General features: G+C 41.8%; 2 protein-coding genes across 4 annotated transcripts; one reads left to right on the top strand and one right to left on the bottom strand.

The window, feature by feature from the left end:
- The first annotated feature begins 59 nt into the window (after nucleotides 1-59).
- On the top strand, nucleotides 60-2,142 carry lage3 (L antigen family member 3). Of its 3 annotated transcripts, none has more exons than XM_077572683.1 (3): nucleotides 60-170; nucleotides 1,379-1,507; nucleotides 1,582-2,142. In XM_077572683.1, exons 1-3 carry the CDS (start codon nucleotides 73-75, stop codon nucleotides 1,820-1,822), a joined length of 468 nt encoding a protein of 155 aa, XP_077428809.1. In that variant the 5' UTR covers nucleotides 60-72; the 3' UTR covers nucleotides 1,823-2,142. The 3 variants fall into 3 exon arrangements, with proteins under 3 accessions (XP_077428809.1, XP_077428818.1, XP_077428801.1); XM_077572692.1 differs by having other exon boundaries at nucleotides 105-1,052; nucleotides 1,266-1,507; XM_077572675.1 differs by having other exon boundaries at nucleotides 106-1,507.
- A 4,453-nt stretch (nucleotides 2,143-6,595) lies between these two features.
- Nucleotides 6,596-9,650, bottom strand: sp5l (Sp5 transcription factor-like). The gene is made up of 2 exons (XM_077579356.1): nucleotides 9,383-9,650; nucleotides 6,596-8,103 (listed from the first exon to the last, which is right to left on the bottom strand). The coding sequence occupies exons 1-2, from the start codon at nucleotides 9,434-9,436 to the stop codon at nucleotides 7,045-7,047; spliced, it is 1,113 nt and encodes a 370-aa protein (XP_077435482.1). The 5' UTR covers nucleotides 9,437-9,650; the 3' UTR covers nucleotides 6,596-7,044.
- Nucleotides 9,651-11,941: the final 2,291 nt, after the last annotated feature.

The following is an 11,941-nucleotide window of genomic DNA, read 5'->3' as shown; positions in this document are numbered from 1 at the left end:
CCCTCCGAATGCTTTTAATTTGTGTGCACCATTTTCCCTCCCTACCGCTGGTAGGCAGCCGCGCGAAATGACATGCCCAAATTACTCCAATGGCGAGGACGAAGAAGTCCTCGCAATGCAAACAACATGGCGGCGCCCGAAAGCGACGAGCAAGCAAGCAAGCTGGAATTGTATCCTTCCATTTCAATCTTCTCAATGACATTGAAGTGTCCAGCGTTTTGTTTGTGTTCAACTACGCGCGACTGATAGTTAGCAGCAAAGTCGATCAAATGGGGGAATGGTCTGAAAACGTGCAGTCCTACATATGAGAGCAAACATTTGGACGGAACATGCTGGACGGGGAATTTAGCCAATAATTAAAGATTCTGTCAGACGTGGCAAGGGCACAAAGGGTACCTTTCGGAAATGTTGTGTTTGTATGCCCCCAACCAGAGCCCTGCGGTCATGTGACCAATTGCTGTTAACCTGCTCTGTGTCCGCATGCAGGGTTAAAAACTAGAGTTGCCAGCCAGGGCGTTTGCGGTCGCTGCACCCAAACTTTGGAATAAGAACCCCCCGAACAATCCGCTCTGCCTCATCTATTGAGTGCTTCAAGTCACTTTTAAAAACACATTTATTTATGCTGGCGTTTAAACTGGACACCTAAATCTAATCGTTTTAATCTCATTTTTTTGTTTATTGTGTTTAACTTTGTGCTATTTTAATGTATAGTTTTAGTAGTAGTTTATTGCGTTTTATATCCATTTTAGCTAATCTGGATATCTCCATTTTATTGTTGTTTTTTTGCATTTTTTCTTTCCTATTTTATCATAGTGTTTTTAATATGTGAAGCATTTTGGGCAGTGTTACTATATTTAAATGTGCTATAAGCCTTTACCTTGACCTACAAAAGTGCTGTTGTGCTATTTCCGGAGAAGTACAGATGATACTTTTCTGGTTTGTAAAGGAAAAAAATGGTAATCTAACACCTGCACTAAGTAACCCAAGAAAAAAACTGTACTTGTTTATCTTCTTAGGATTCGACTGAGAAAGGGGGAGGAGGAAAAAATCAGGTTACATGTTCTTGTTTTTAATGTTCCATTAGTTTTATAATAATAATACATCATATATATATAAACACAGTACGCCGCTTTTCTGGACCTAATGCTTACTGGTAACTCGAAATAAATGCATTGTGTGTGTGTTTTAAACGTAAGTAGCTGTCTTTTTTTCTTCCTGTTTGCTATTCGCTGAGGTTGAAAAAGTGTTGAAATGTTCTTATGCAGCCAGTACACACGCAAAGGTGCCAGCAGGGGATTTCACACGTACTCCCAACCTTCTCCGAGATGTTGCTGGTGGCGTTGATCTGCACAACTTTCCTTGATGCTCCCTTCCGCAGCTCTCTGGACGTTCCCTTCCCCTCTGCACGCCAGGCTGCCATCGCTCTGCGCTCACTGAGCCCCGACCGCGAGCCCCGGCGAGGAGGCGTCCACAAGCGGCTGACGCTCGCCGGAAGCTTCCTAAATGTGTGAGTAACTTTTGTCCAGGCCACTTTGCGTGCAGCCGCCGGTGACCTCCATGCGCTTTGTGTGACCTTTTCAGGAAGTGGTGTGCTGACGAAGCTCGCGTCCTGCGTGTGTCCGTCAACTCCTTCCTGGATCACCTCGGCCTGGTCTTGGAGACCATGCGCGCCTTTCCCGCCGACGAGTGCGTCGCCGAGGATCTTCAAGCTTCAATCTGTCTCCAAGAGCCCGCCTCCTTTCAAAACTCATTCAAAACTCATGTGGGCAAGGAGAGCCACCGTTTATTGGACGGGCCAAACGGTCATCAGGCAGAATGTTAAGGTGCGCAAGGAGCTGCTGTAGGCCACAATGCACAGCCAGATGACGTCACTCACGAAATCCTTTCTTGCTTTGGGGTGCAGAACACAAGTGTGTATTTTTTTTTGGGGGGGGGGTGCGAGGGATTCACCACATTTTAATGGGCAACACTGATTGGCTATCCTACGACGATCCTATACATTTACAGCATCAAGATTGGAGAACATTTGAGACATTTTACAACTTGCCTAAAATACATGTATAAATTATATGCTTGCTGCTGTTTACAGGAGGAAACTTGTATACTTTTTTATTAAAGAATCATACCTGTAATTCAACAAAAGATGCCTCTGCCAAATCTAATATTGGGGTCTAAGTTACTGAGCGATAAAAGAAAGAGGGGGTCTTCAAAGCAGCAGATACCGTCTACTTGTTATGAATTAGTCACCCTCCATCTGTCAGGTGAAAATTTCACGCCCAACATTCGCTAGATTCTAGCAAACAACCCTGTGTCACTTAAAAACTTCAACAGCACCCTCCCTCTCCCCCCTAGCTGAGCCAAACATCAGCCTCAACGACACTCCTCTCAAACCAAACTTCTGTAGAGCGCCAACCAATCATCACCTCCCTCTACTCTGCATATAATGGACAATGCAACAACACGTCCAACTGACTCATTAACTCATTCACTCCCATTGACGGCTATTGACGTCAAAAATTAATTTGAACCATTTCTATTAGTTTAACATTGTTGCCACTTTAGTTAACAAGAGTATGAAAACCTAGATTTTTTTAATTGTACATTTAGAACAGATATAAAATTTATGATTAATTGTGCGTTAACTATTGAAGTCATGCGATTAATTACAATTAAAAAATTTAATCGCCTGACGTGATTAAAGAAAAGAAAAGATTATAAAATTAGGAGCGTCAGATTTTTTTTTAATCGTAATTAATTGCATTACTTTGCATTACTAGGCTTTGATTGACACCCCATGGAATGTCTTAATGAGTTCATATATCGGCGTTGTCTCTTAAGTATTTATGTGATTGGGGGTGTCCTTATCATTTTGTTGAATGGTGATACTGCGCTTATATTGGTTGCTTTAGGGGTCTATCGGGAGGTAAGTATAGTACCTAAATATTTGTGGGAAGAATGTGATTCATCTGTTTTCCGTTCTCCACCAACGGGGAGCAGATTACAGAGAGTGCATTATGTCTTGTGAATTTTGTCTGGTAGATAGTTTCTTTCACTTCTCGCCTCCCTGGTGTTGGCCGTCGGCCCCGTTGTGGGTCCAGGCCTCGACCGCCGACTTTGGTCTGTCCGAATTGAGTGAGGGACACCCTTTGGCTGCCCTCGGCTTCGTTCCTAGTGGTCATAAACGGCCTTTGTTTACTGTTGGCTTTCCGTCTGGCCCTCGGTCCCTTCTATTTCTGTGGCTGACAGTGCGCTTTTGGTGCCCGCTGGTGGCTGCTTTGTTTTCATATAAAATATAAATATATATATATAAAATATCAACAACAACAAAATAGAAATAGAAACAAGACCACTAAAAATGAATAAAGCAGTTCACTCAAAAACCATCCAATCTTGATCTAATTATTGATTAGTCCGCTAGAGGGAGCCACCCTACTACAGCAAAAACTCAGTTAACTGGCAAAACATTACAAATACCTGTTAATACTGAGAAAAAAAAACTTTTAAACAGTATGTTTCACATATATTGTCCTTTATTTATCTTTTTTTTTTTTTTTTAAACAAAAACAGACCGCTAAAAATCAATGTGTGCTTACAAGACAACATGCAATATTCACTCAGAAACAATACTGGCAAAACTATTTCGCGGTGTCTTGATAACCGTCCTTTCAGCGGAGGGGGAAGGTGGGAAATACCCGGGAGTAACCCTCTTCAACCTAACCCTAGTTTGAAACCCTAATTTCAAACCCTAACCCCATACGTTGTTGGTAAACCCAATTTGAAGCCATAACCGTATCTTAAAACCCTAATTTGAAACATTGAAAACTGAGGTCACACATTTTAACAGTTTAATTTTCAACCTTTAATTTTGAAGCCAATGCTTGAAACCATGACCATGCTTTGAAGCCCTATTCACTCTGAAACCCTAATTGTAACCCTTAATTCTAGTTTGACTCCCTACTTTGAAATTCTAACCATAGTTTGTAACGCCAATTAGAACCCCGAAGCATAGTTTAAAACCTTAATTAGAAACCCCAACCATAATTTGATATGGAGCCACAACACTGACAATAAGATTTGGTGTTGGAAAAAAAAACGTCATTGTGGAAAAAACTGCATTGACATTGAAACAAGTATTGGCATTGGAAAAGGTTGTATTGAAAAATAAAATGCAGACATTAAAAAAGCACAATTATTTCTTTAAGCATGTTTTTTTCCGTATTATGATGTCTTTTTCAATGCCAATCTGCAGATTTTTATTTATTTTTTAACAATCTCTTTTTTTCCCGAGTGTCGCAGGCTTTCAGCTTCAACTCTCTGGTTTTCTCAGTTTCAACTTATTGGCAGTGTTTTAACGAGGAGGGAAGGGGCGGGGCTTTGAGCGCGAGAACGCCTCCCAGCTTTTCAGGAGAGGAGAGAGGAGAGCGCACCCTCTGTTGGCTAAAGGCAATACCTGAAATCCCTGTGGCAGATAGTCAGAGACTTATGGATACAAGTTCACCAGGAACTCCTAAACCGCCTGAAAGTCTGTGTTTTTTCTACATATAACCTTGTGGCGTTTCTGTAGTACACCACTTAGCACGTTAGCACGTTTGCTAAATTAGCATGACACGATGCATAAAGTAATTTCAAATATGGTGGTTTTAACGCCACAAGGTTATATGTAGAAACAAACACAGACTTACAGGCGGTTTTGGAGTTCCTGGTGAACTTGTATCTACAGTATGAATCTCTGACAATTTGCTAAAGGCAATTTAGGTGTTGCCTTTAGCCGACAGAGGGCGCGCTCTCCTCTCTCCTCTCCTGAAAAGCTGGAAGGCGTTCTCGCGCTCAAAGCCCCGCCCCCTCCCGTCCACGTTAAAACACTGCCAATAAGTTGAACCTGAAATGAGAGATCTGAAACTGAAAACCAGAGTTCAAGCTGAAACCAAGCTCAACCCCCCCCCCCCCCCCACAAAAAAATAGAGTGTAAAAAAAAATCTGCGAATTGGCATTGAAAAAGGCATCATAATACAAAAAAACATGCTTAAAGTAAATAGTGTTTTTTTTTTGTCTGTACTTTATTTTTCAACACAACCTTTTACAATGCCAATACTTGTTTCAATGTCAACGCAGCTTTTTCCACAATGACAATTTTTTTTTCAATACCAAATCTTATTGTCAGTGTTGTGGCTCCATAGTTTAAAACCCTAATTTGGATCCTAATTTTAAACCACCACATCGTAACATCCTACTTTGAAACCACAACCCTAATTTAGACACCTTATTTGAAACCATAATCATAATTTGAAACCATAATTTGGGCCTGTTCTAAAAATAGTGCACCCGGTGGTGGGACATTATTTTCTATGAACGCTGAACAAGTGAACATTTGAAATTGAGACTTATGGGAAACACGTATACTGTATTGACAATGATGTATTTCGTAATTGTTGTGAGAAATCATTAACATGATCAATGGCTTCACATAAACAAATATCATTGATTAATAATAATAATAATAATAATAACAATATGATTAAAGTTTATTTGAGTACATTTGTTTGCATTTGTGCATCAAACTGATGGCACTTTCCTATAGTAAATCCATCATATTACAGTAATTTGAGTTAGAATTTTGATCAATTTCTTTCAACACATTTTTTCTTGCTCCGACTGAAATGCCAATTGGATGTTTTGGTTTTATATCAGCGTATTTGCTGAAGGCATATTTTCTTATTTAACAGTGTTGTACAAAACAACTGTGTGCCTTCCGTTTCATAGATAATTAAATTTATTGTACATTATTGTCTTTCATAATCACACTTGTCACACAATGAATGTATTGTGACATCTACTTTTGAGTCATTTTTGAGTCTCCATAATAAACCTTGACATCGTGTGCTATGCTCGAGACCCCCTTGCTATGAATACAGGCAAGGCTCTGACACCCCCCCCCCCTCCCCTTCCCCAATCCTTGAAGAAGGTTCAAACAGACTTCAAAACAAAGAGAAGGAACCCCTGGATGAGCAGACATCTGGTTGGCCGCTCTCCGCATAAAGGCCCATTCTGGGCCGTAAAGCAGAGCCTATCGTAACACGACTGTGATATACGGCCGCGGGTTGCGGAGGGGGGTCGAGGGGTATTAACTTTCACAAGGGTGCAAAATCAAAGGGAGTTTCTGTCACCACCGAGGGGGTCTCGGCAACAGGGGTCCCATTCACAGGGAATTCCTCGCCAGTTCCCTCTGTGGCATCTGTTGACTCAATCTTCTCCGTGGAGAGGGAAAAAAACAGCCATTAAAAGGCCACACGACTGTGAACTTGATTGCAGAAGGCGCGATAAACAACCCATCAATGGGATGAGTATTTATTTGGAGGTGTGAGGGTCTTTGAACAGCCCACCATGTTGGTCTTCCTTCACGCCAGCAGCACAATGGGGCAGCTTCGGGGATCAAATAATCATTTACATGTACATAAAATGCTAGGCTTTTTGTGAGCGCTGTAGGGGATTCACACATTTAGTGAATGAGAAAGTTCAAAGTTCAAGCCATTTTCATTGCTATTTACATTCAAATTACTTGTGAAGTTGTGAGAAAGTGACATTAACGAAGTGTGCGTCGTTTCAACACGGAGATGTTTATTAAAATTCACATGCAGCCATTAACCCGAGAACAGTTTGCATTTATACATAATTTACAGTCACATTGGAATGTTCCACATACAATTTGTCAATCGGGAAATTAAAAAATGTGTTTTAAATTTCGAAAAAAAAGAGCAAGGATTAAAATCTAATTGTTCAAATCAACTGCTTGGAATTTTTTATCCACTCACCCTGGTCTTTCTTATATGGCTTACCTTTAATTGCACAAAGGTGTGCTCATTTCAATATATAATATAAGATAACCTATCCCCCCCCGCCCATTTTCACTAAAATAAATTTAGAACAAGCATATCATCACCTGCAAAATTGTTTTTGTCCGCCTGCTTAAGATGTACGGGGGCGCCAGTGTGCAAACCTATCGCGTCAAGTTTTGATTTGAAATTTTGGAAAAACGGACAGCAGACGTTACTCTCTCTTGATGTTGGTGAGCAGAGGGTCCGAACCCTGCAACGGCTGCCCGGACCTGCTCTTCCTGGTCTGGTGCGTCTTGACGTGTTTGGAGAGGTGGTCGCTCCTCATGAACCTCTTGCCGCACTGCTGGCACCCGAATCGTTTCTCGCCGGTGTGCGTGCGCAGGTGCCTCTGCAGCTCGTCCGACCGCGTGAAGCTTTTGCCGCAGAACAGCCAGTTGCAGATGAAGGGCCTCTCGCCGGCGTGCCAGCGCAGGTGGGCCTTCAGGTGCGAGGTCTTCTTGTACACTTTGCCGCACTCGGGGATGTGGCAGATGTGCAGTCTCTTCTTGCCGAACTCCAATCCGCCGCCGCCGCTGGCTTGGCAGTTGGGGCACTTGCAGCGCCTGCAGCGGCGAGTGGAGCTGAGCAGGCCCTTGGAGGTGCCCTGGAGGAGGGCGGCTATCTGCGGCTGGTGGCCCAACACCAACTGCCTGCCCAGGGCGAAGGGATGGTTCGAGGGCGTGGTGTTGGTTTGGGGTAGGCTCCACCATTGCTGCCCTTCCTCCCCGTGGCCTCCCGGCAGGTGATGCCTGGCCGAGGAGTTCTGGAGGAAGCTGGGGAAGTTTTGCCCCACGCTGCTGTGTTGCGGGTAGTAGGAGCCGTTGGGCTGCGGCTGCGAGGACAACACTTTGACGGGGGACAGTTCGAATGAGTACGATGAGGCAGGCTCAGCCGGAGGGGTGAGAGGAAGCTCGTGGTGAGGATGATGATGATGGTGGTGGTGGTGGGGGTGATGGTGATGGTGGTGCCCCAGGCCAGACTGCACGTGTCCAGGAAACGGCACCTTGGGCACAGTGAAGGTCATTTGGTGCGTGGTGAGGGCTGTGCTGGGCGCCATTTCGTTGCTCCACAGCTGGAACATCCCAGAAGCGGAGCTGACGGTGCCCTCGTAGGGGAACTGGGAGACCTCGGAGCCTGTGGTGCCGCCCACCTGCCAGGCCTGGCTGCAGGTGGTGGCCAGGAAGGACAGGGCGTTGGGGGGGCCCTCTGGAGAGGAGCTGGGTGTGCGGTCCTGTTTTGGAGTAACAACACACACACACACACACAAAATGTCTATCAATACAAAATGTATTACAAAGTAGACTGATATGTTTTTTAAAAAACTTTTTCAGGGTCGATACTAATTATTAATAGTCAAGGAGACTGATAATTATTTTATTATTGTTACTAAAAGGGACAATATTGGCCTCAAAATAAAAAATAAAAAATAAAACAATACAAACTCCAACTCTTAACGTTGTTGAAATGTTAGGTAAATGTGTATTTAACAGCTTTTAAGATTCACAAAATGTTATGTTTTTGTTAGTCAATACACATCTTTGTTTTAAAATGTATGCAAACAGTTCAGGAACTTCCCAGGTCCATTAGCATGTCTTAAAAAGAGTTAAATAAAAACTTAAGAAGTACTCCGCATTGTCTTCTACAGTACATACATTTTCCCAAAATGTCAAAATAGGCCTATCTGAAATGTTAAATTTGTTTAAATTTCAAACAAAAACACAAGGTGCAAAGAGTTCCCAGGATCAGCAGTATCTTTTATAAAGTTAACTGGAAATTTAAGTAAATAGTTCCCTGAAGTTAACACAGTTTTTATTGATCTATTATCAACTGCCTGATTCTTCAAAACGGGCGATGCTGCAGTTGTCAAAATGCTGAATATCAGCACCGATAATCGGACTGGCCTATTAAGGATAGTAAGAGTAAATAATGCCATAATAATGACGTGATCGATTTGATTAAACTCATTAGTCAACACAGATAAATCATTCTAGCAGTCACTTATTCAATAAGTAGAATACATACAATTATGCTGAAGTGGTTGATCTAAAAAGGACATAAGTGGCTAAGAATGTCTTAATTTCGACTAGTGAGCAAAAACAACTAAAACACTTTAATATAACTATAGCTTTAATGTAGTCAATTTAATTCACCCTCCTTTTCTGAAGACATTGACTTAAAATTGTGAAAGGTGATAAATGAACCAACTTACTAGTATTATTACAAATAATAAAATATTTGGTTGGTTCAAGTCAACCACACCAAGTTAGTGCGATAGCGTTAATGTTAGGTTAAACACAAAAATATGATTCAGAACTGTGTGCAACTACCTCACAAGGAACTCAATTCACCAGTAATAATCACTGAATCACGAAGTTAGAAACAATTATAAAGTTGATTGAAATAAAAACATTGTATACGAAATGTGACCGTGCGCTGTTATTTTTAAAACAGGAATACTTCAACATAGAATTGTATTGAAGCATGTATTGTCTGTACAAAAAAAAAAATACCTGTAAAAAGGTGTGCAAAAAGTTGTCAGTCCTTTGTATGGTGAGCGCAGCCATGTGTCCTCGCGTCCCTTCTTCTCCACGCAAGTGCAACGCGAACGTCCACGCGCGAGATGAAAGTACAACCAAATGACGCTCACTTGCCTCCCGCACCCTTGGCCAAAATCACTCTGGGGCAATCCCGCCGCATTCAAAACAAAGTCCACGCGGGTGTCTGTTGAAAGATGGTTGCGGTGGTCCAGAGCGTGGGACGTGGGAAGATGCGCGCAAATCCGTGCGATCAACTCCTGAGGAGCCTGAGCCGCTGCTCGTCTTTATAGAGGCAAAAGAACCGCTCAACGGGGTCTCCAGTATGATGCAGGAGAGCGAGTCAATGGAGGGGGGGTGAAGGGCAGATGAAGGGGTGGGCCACTCGTAATTTCACTCCATTTCAACCAAAAGAAGACCCCAACAACTGACTCCTCCCCACTATTGATAAGAGCACAACCGGTGAGGGACGCCCCCACCAACTACCGTCCTTTCTATGTTTATAAACTTTTTAAAACTAACTTAATTTATGTTTTTTATTTATTACACTCGTAATCACTTGTTTGTAGTGTTGAACAAGAAGCTTCAAAAATGTAATTCTAATATTGGGATACATCCTAAAACGTATGTGTTTATTTTTAGAACATGAACACTAAGTTTACATACAGTATAAGAAAAAAAAAACGATACTTTACTAATGAGTCAATTGAATAGTTGCACATATGTTGTTTTCTGAGTTTGGTCATGTTATGTTCACAAGCTAAACCGTGATTAGCACACCCGAGCCATGACCAAATGTGATGTGATTTTCATTTAACAGTAAGTGGCAAAATGGCCGCCCCTTGAGATGGATACAAACGGGTGGATTTTGCACATTTATCTCAGAATGCCGTGTTTAGAACATTTTATTGTGAAATATTTCACATAGCAGAAGCAGAAGTTTCACTTGAACTGACTATGGCCGTTTCTCAATATGAAAAACGAAAAAGTACGGTCTCGTGAACTCGTGAGGTGTAGCATCTTCTTGCTACAGGCCAAGTAGGGCAGGCCCCCAAGCCACCAGGGGGCGCCCAAGTTCTATGTGTAGGCTTACTTTACTCGAATATTTTTTATTCTGGTGACTTTTTACTTTTACTTCTTACTTTTCAAACGCAAATATCTGTACTTTTTACTTCTTACATTTTTGAAAATAGGATCGTTACGTTTGGGGTGCATGACAACACAACGTAAGACACGCGAGTCAACGATTACACGCATGTTTGTCAATATGGAGGAAAATGACCTCCCTAACGCTGCCAGTTTTTAAGCGTCTCACAAGGAATGGATCAGGACGTGGTGATCGTGTTCACTAGAAGACTTAATAATATTTACAAGGCGTGTGAGCTGCCAGTCATCCCAACTGCTAAAGTTTTATCATCTGGGAGCTAGTAGCATAGCAGTGGGCTAATGTAAGTAAATGCTTTACTATCTTGTCACCCACACTTTTGCTAAACTTGTCACTGGGAATAATAATAATAATAATAATAATAATAAAGAAAAAAAACATTTCTGTTTGACACACGTATCATTTGCTAGGTAAAAAAGAAAAAAAAAGTTCAAAATTCTAAAACCATTCTATACAAACAACAACAACAAAAAATGCACCAGAAATACATTGTATATCGAATGCTGAAAGCCAGTTGGGCATTCTGCCACTCATTCTAATGTTTGCTCGCATCTTTTCTCAAAACATAGAAAACCAGCTTCTGTTTAAATTTATTATGTTTTTGGGGTAGTTTTTATTTTTGAATATGGTCCCAACCCTGTCATTGTTTATACATAATTCTAGTAGATACTAGTGTTATTTTTAAACCAAGTAGCTAGTTCCCCTTGAATGCGCTAGCTACTAGCGCTAGCATGTTACAACATAAGCAACAACATTGTTGATTCATCACTTATTTTTGTACACTTTAACAACAATTTCAACTTTTGGGCTGCTGGGAAAGGAAAAGACCTTAAGGAGGGTATTTGGAGAGATGTCAAAATCAAACATCTTGACCGCAAATCTATTTTTAGCCAGAGCTAGCCACGGCTAGCGGCTCACATATATCACAATCGCATTATGGTAAAAGCATTTTTACCATCTTACAATGACACTTACCTTCATCAAAATGGACAGAACACACTTTGGTAGACTTTGTCGGTAGGAAATCCATTCGATGTGTCTTTGTAATTCCGGACACTTCTTTGCCATTCTCATTCGACATTCCATGGACCGGCACACAATGTGGGGCAAATGGCGGCATGTGAATACATTTTAAAAGTTTCATTTCACATCTTTGTTCATCCAATTTTGCACCCATGAACGGCACACCTGTGTACCATTGTGAAGCGGTTCGTGAAAATCCGGAATTAATGAACAAATGAATGAATCAAAGTAACTTGTAGTTAGCAACACGAGCGCGCCCCAGCATTTGGTTGCGTTGTCTTGCTGGTCGTTTGCCCCACGAAAGGCCTGCTGGCTTGATAGATGGGGTCGGTGACGTCATGGGAATA

This window comes from Vanacampus margaritifer, chromosome 1, assembly GCF_051991255.1.
Source record: "Vanacampus margaritifer isolate UIUO_Vmar chromosome 1, RoL_Vmar_1.0, whole genome shotgun sequence".
In the NCBI taxonomy this organism is placed as follows: Eukaryota; Metazoa; Chordata; class Actinopteri; order Syngnathiformes; family Syngnathidae; genus Vanacampus; species Vanacampus margaritifer.
This window is presented reverse-complemented; position numbering and strand designations above follow the sequence as displayed.

What these genes read in the sequence shown, in the direction of transcription:
- lage3 (XM_077572675.1), top strand. Translation starts at nt 1,260, where the DNA reads ATGCAGCCAGTACACACGCAAAGGTGCCAGCAGGGGATTTCACACGTA. An exon ending in GCCGGAAGCTTCCTAAATGT is followed by an intron (nt 1,508 to 1,581) that starts GTGAGTAACTTT and finishes TGACCTTTTCAG; the next exon opens with GAAGTGGTGTGCTGACGAAG.
- sp5l (XM_077579356.1), bottom strand. Translation starts at nt 9,436, where the DNA reads ATGGCTGCGCTCACCATACAAAGGACTGACAACTTTTTGCACACCTTT. An exon ending in TTTTGCACACCTTTTTACAG is followed by an intron (nt 8,104 to 9,382) that starts GTATTTTTTTTT and finishes ACTCCAAAACAG; the next exon opens with GACCGCACACCCAGCTCCTC.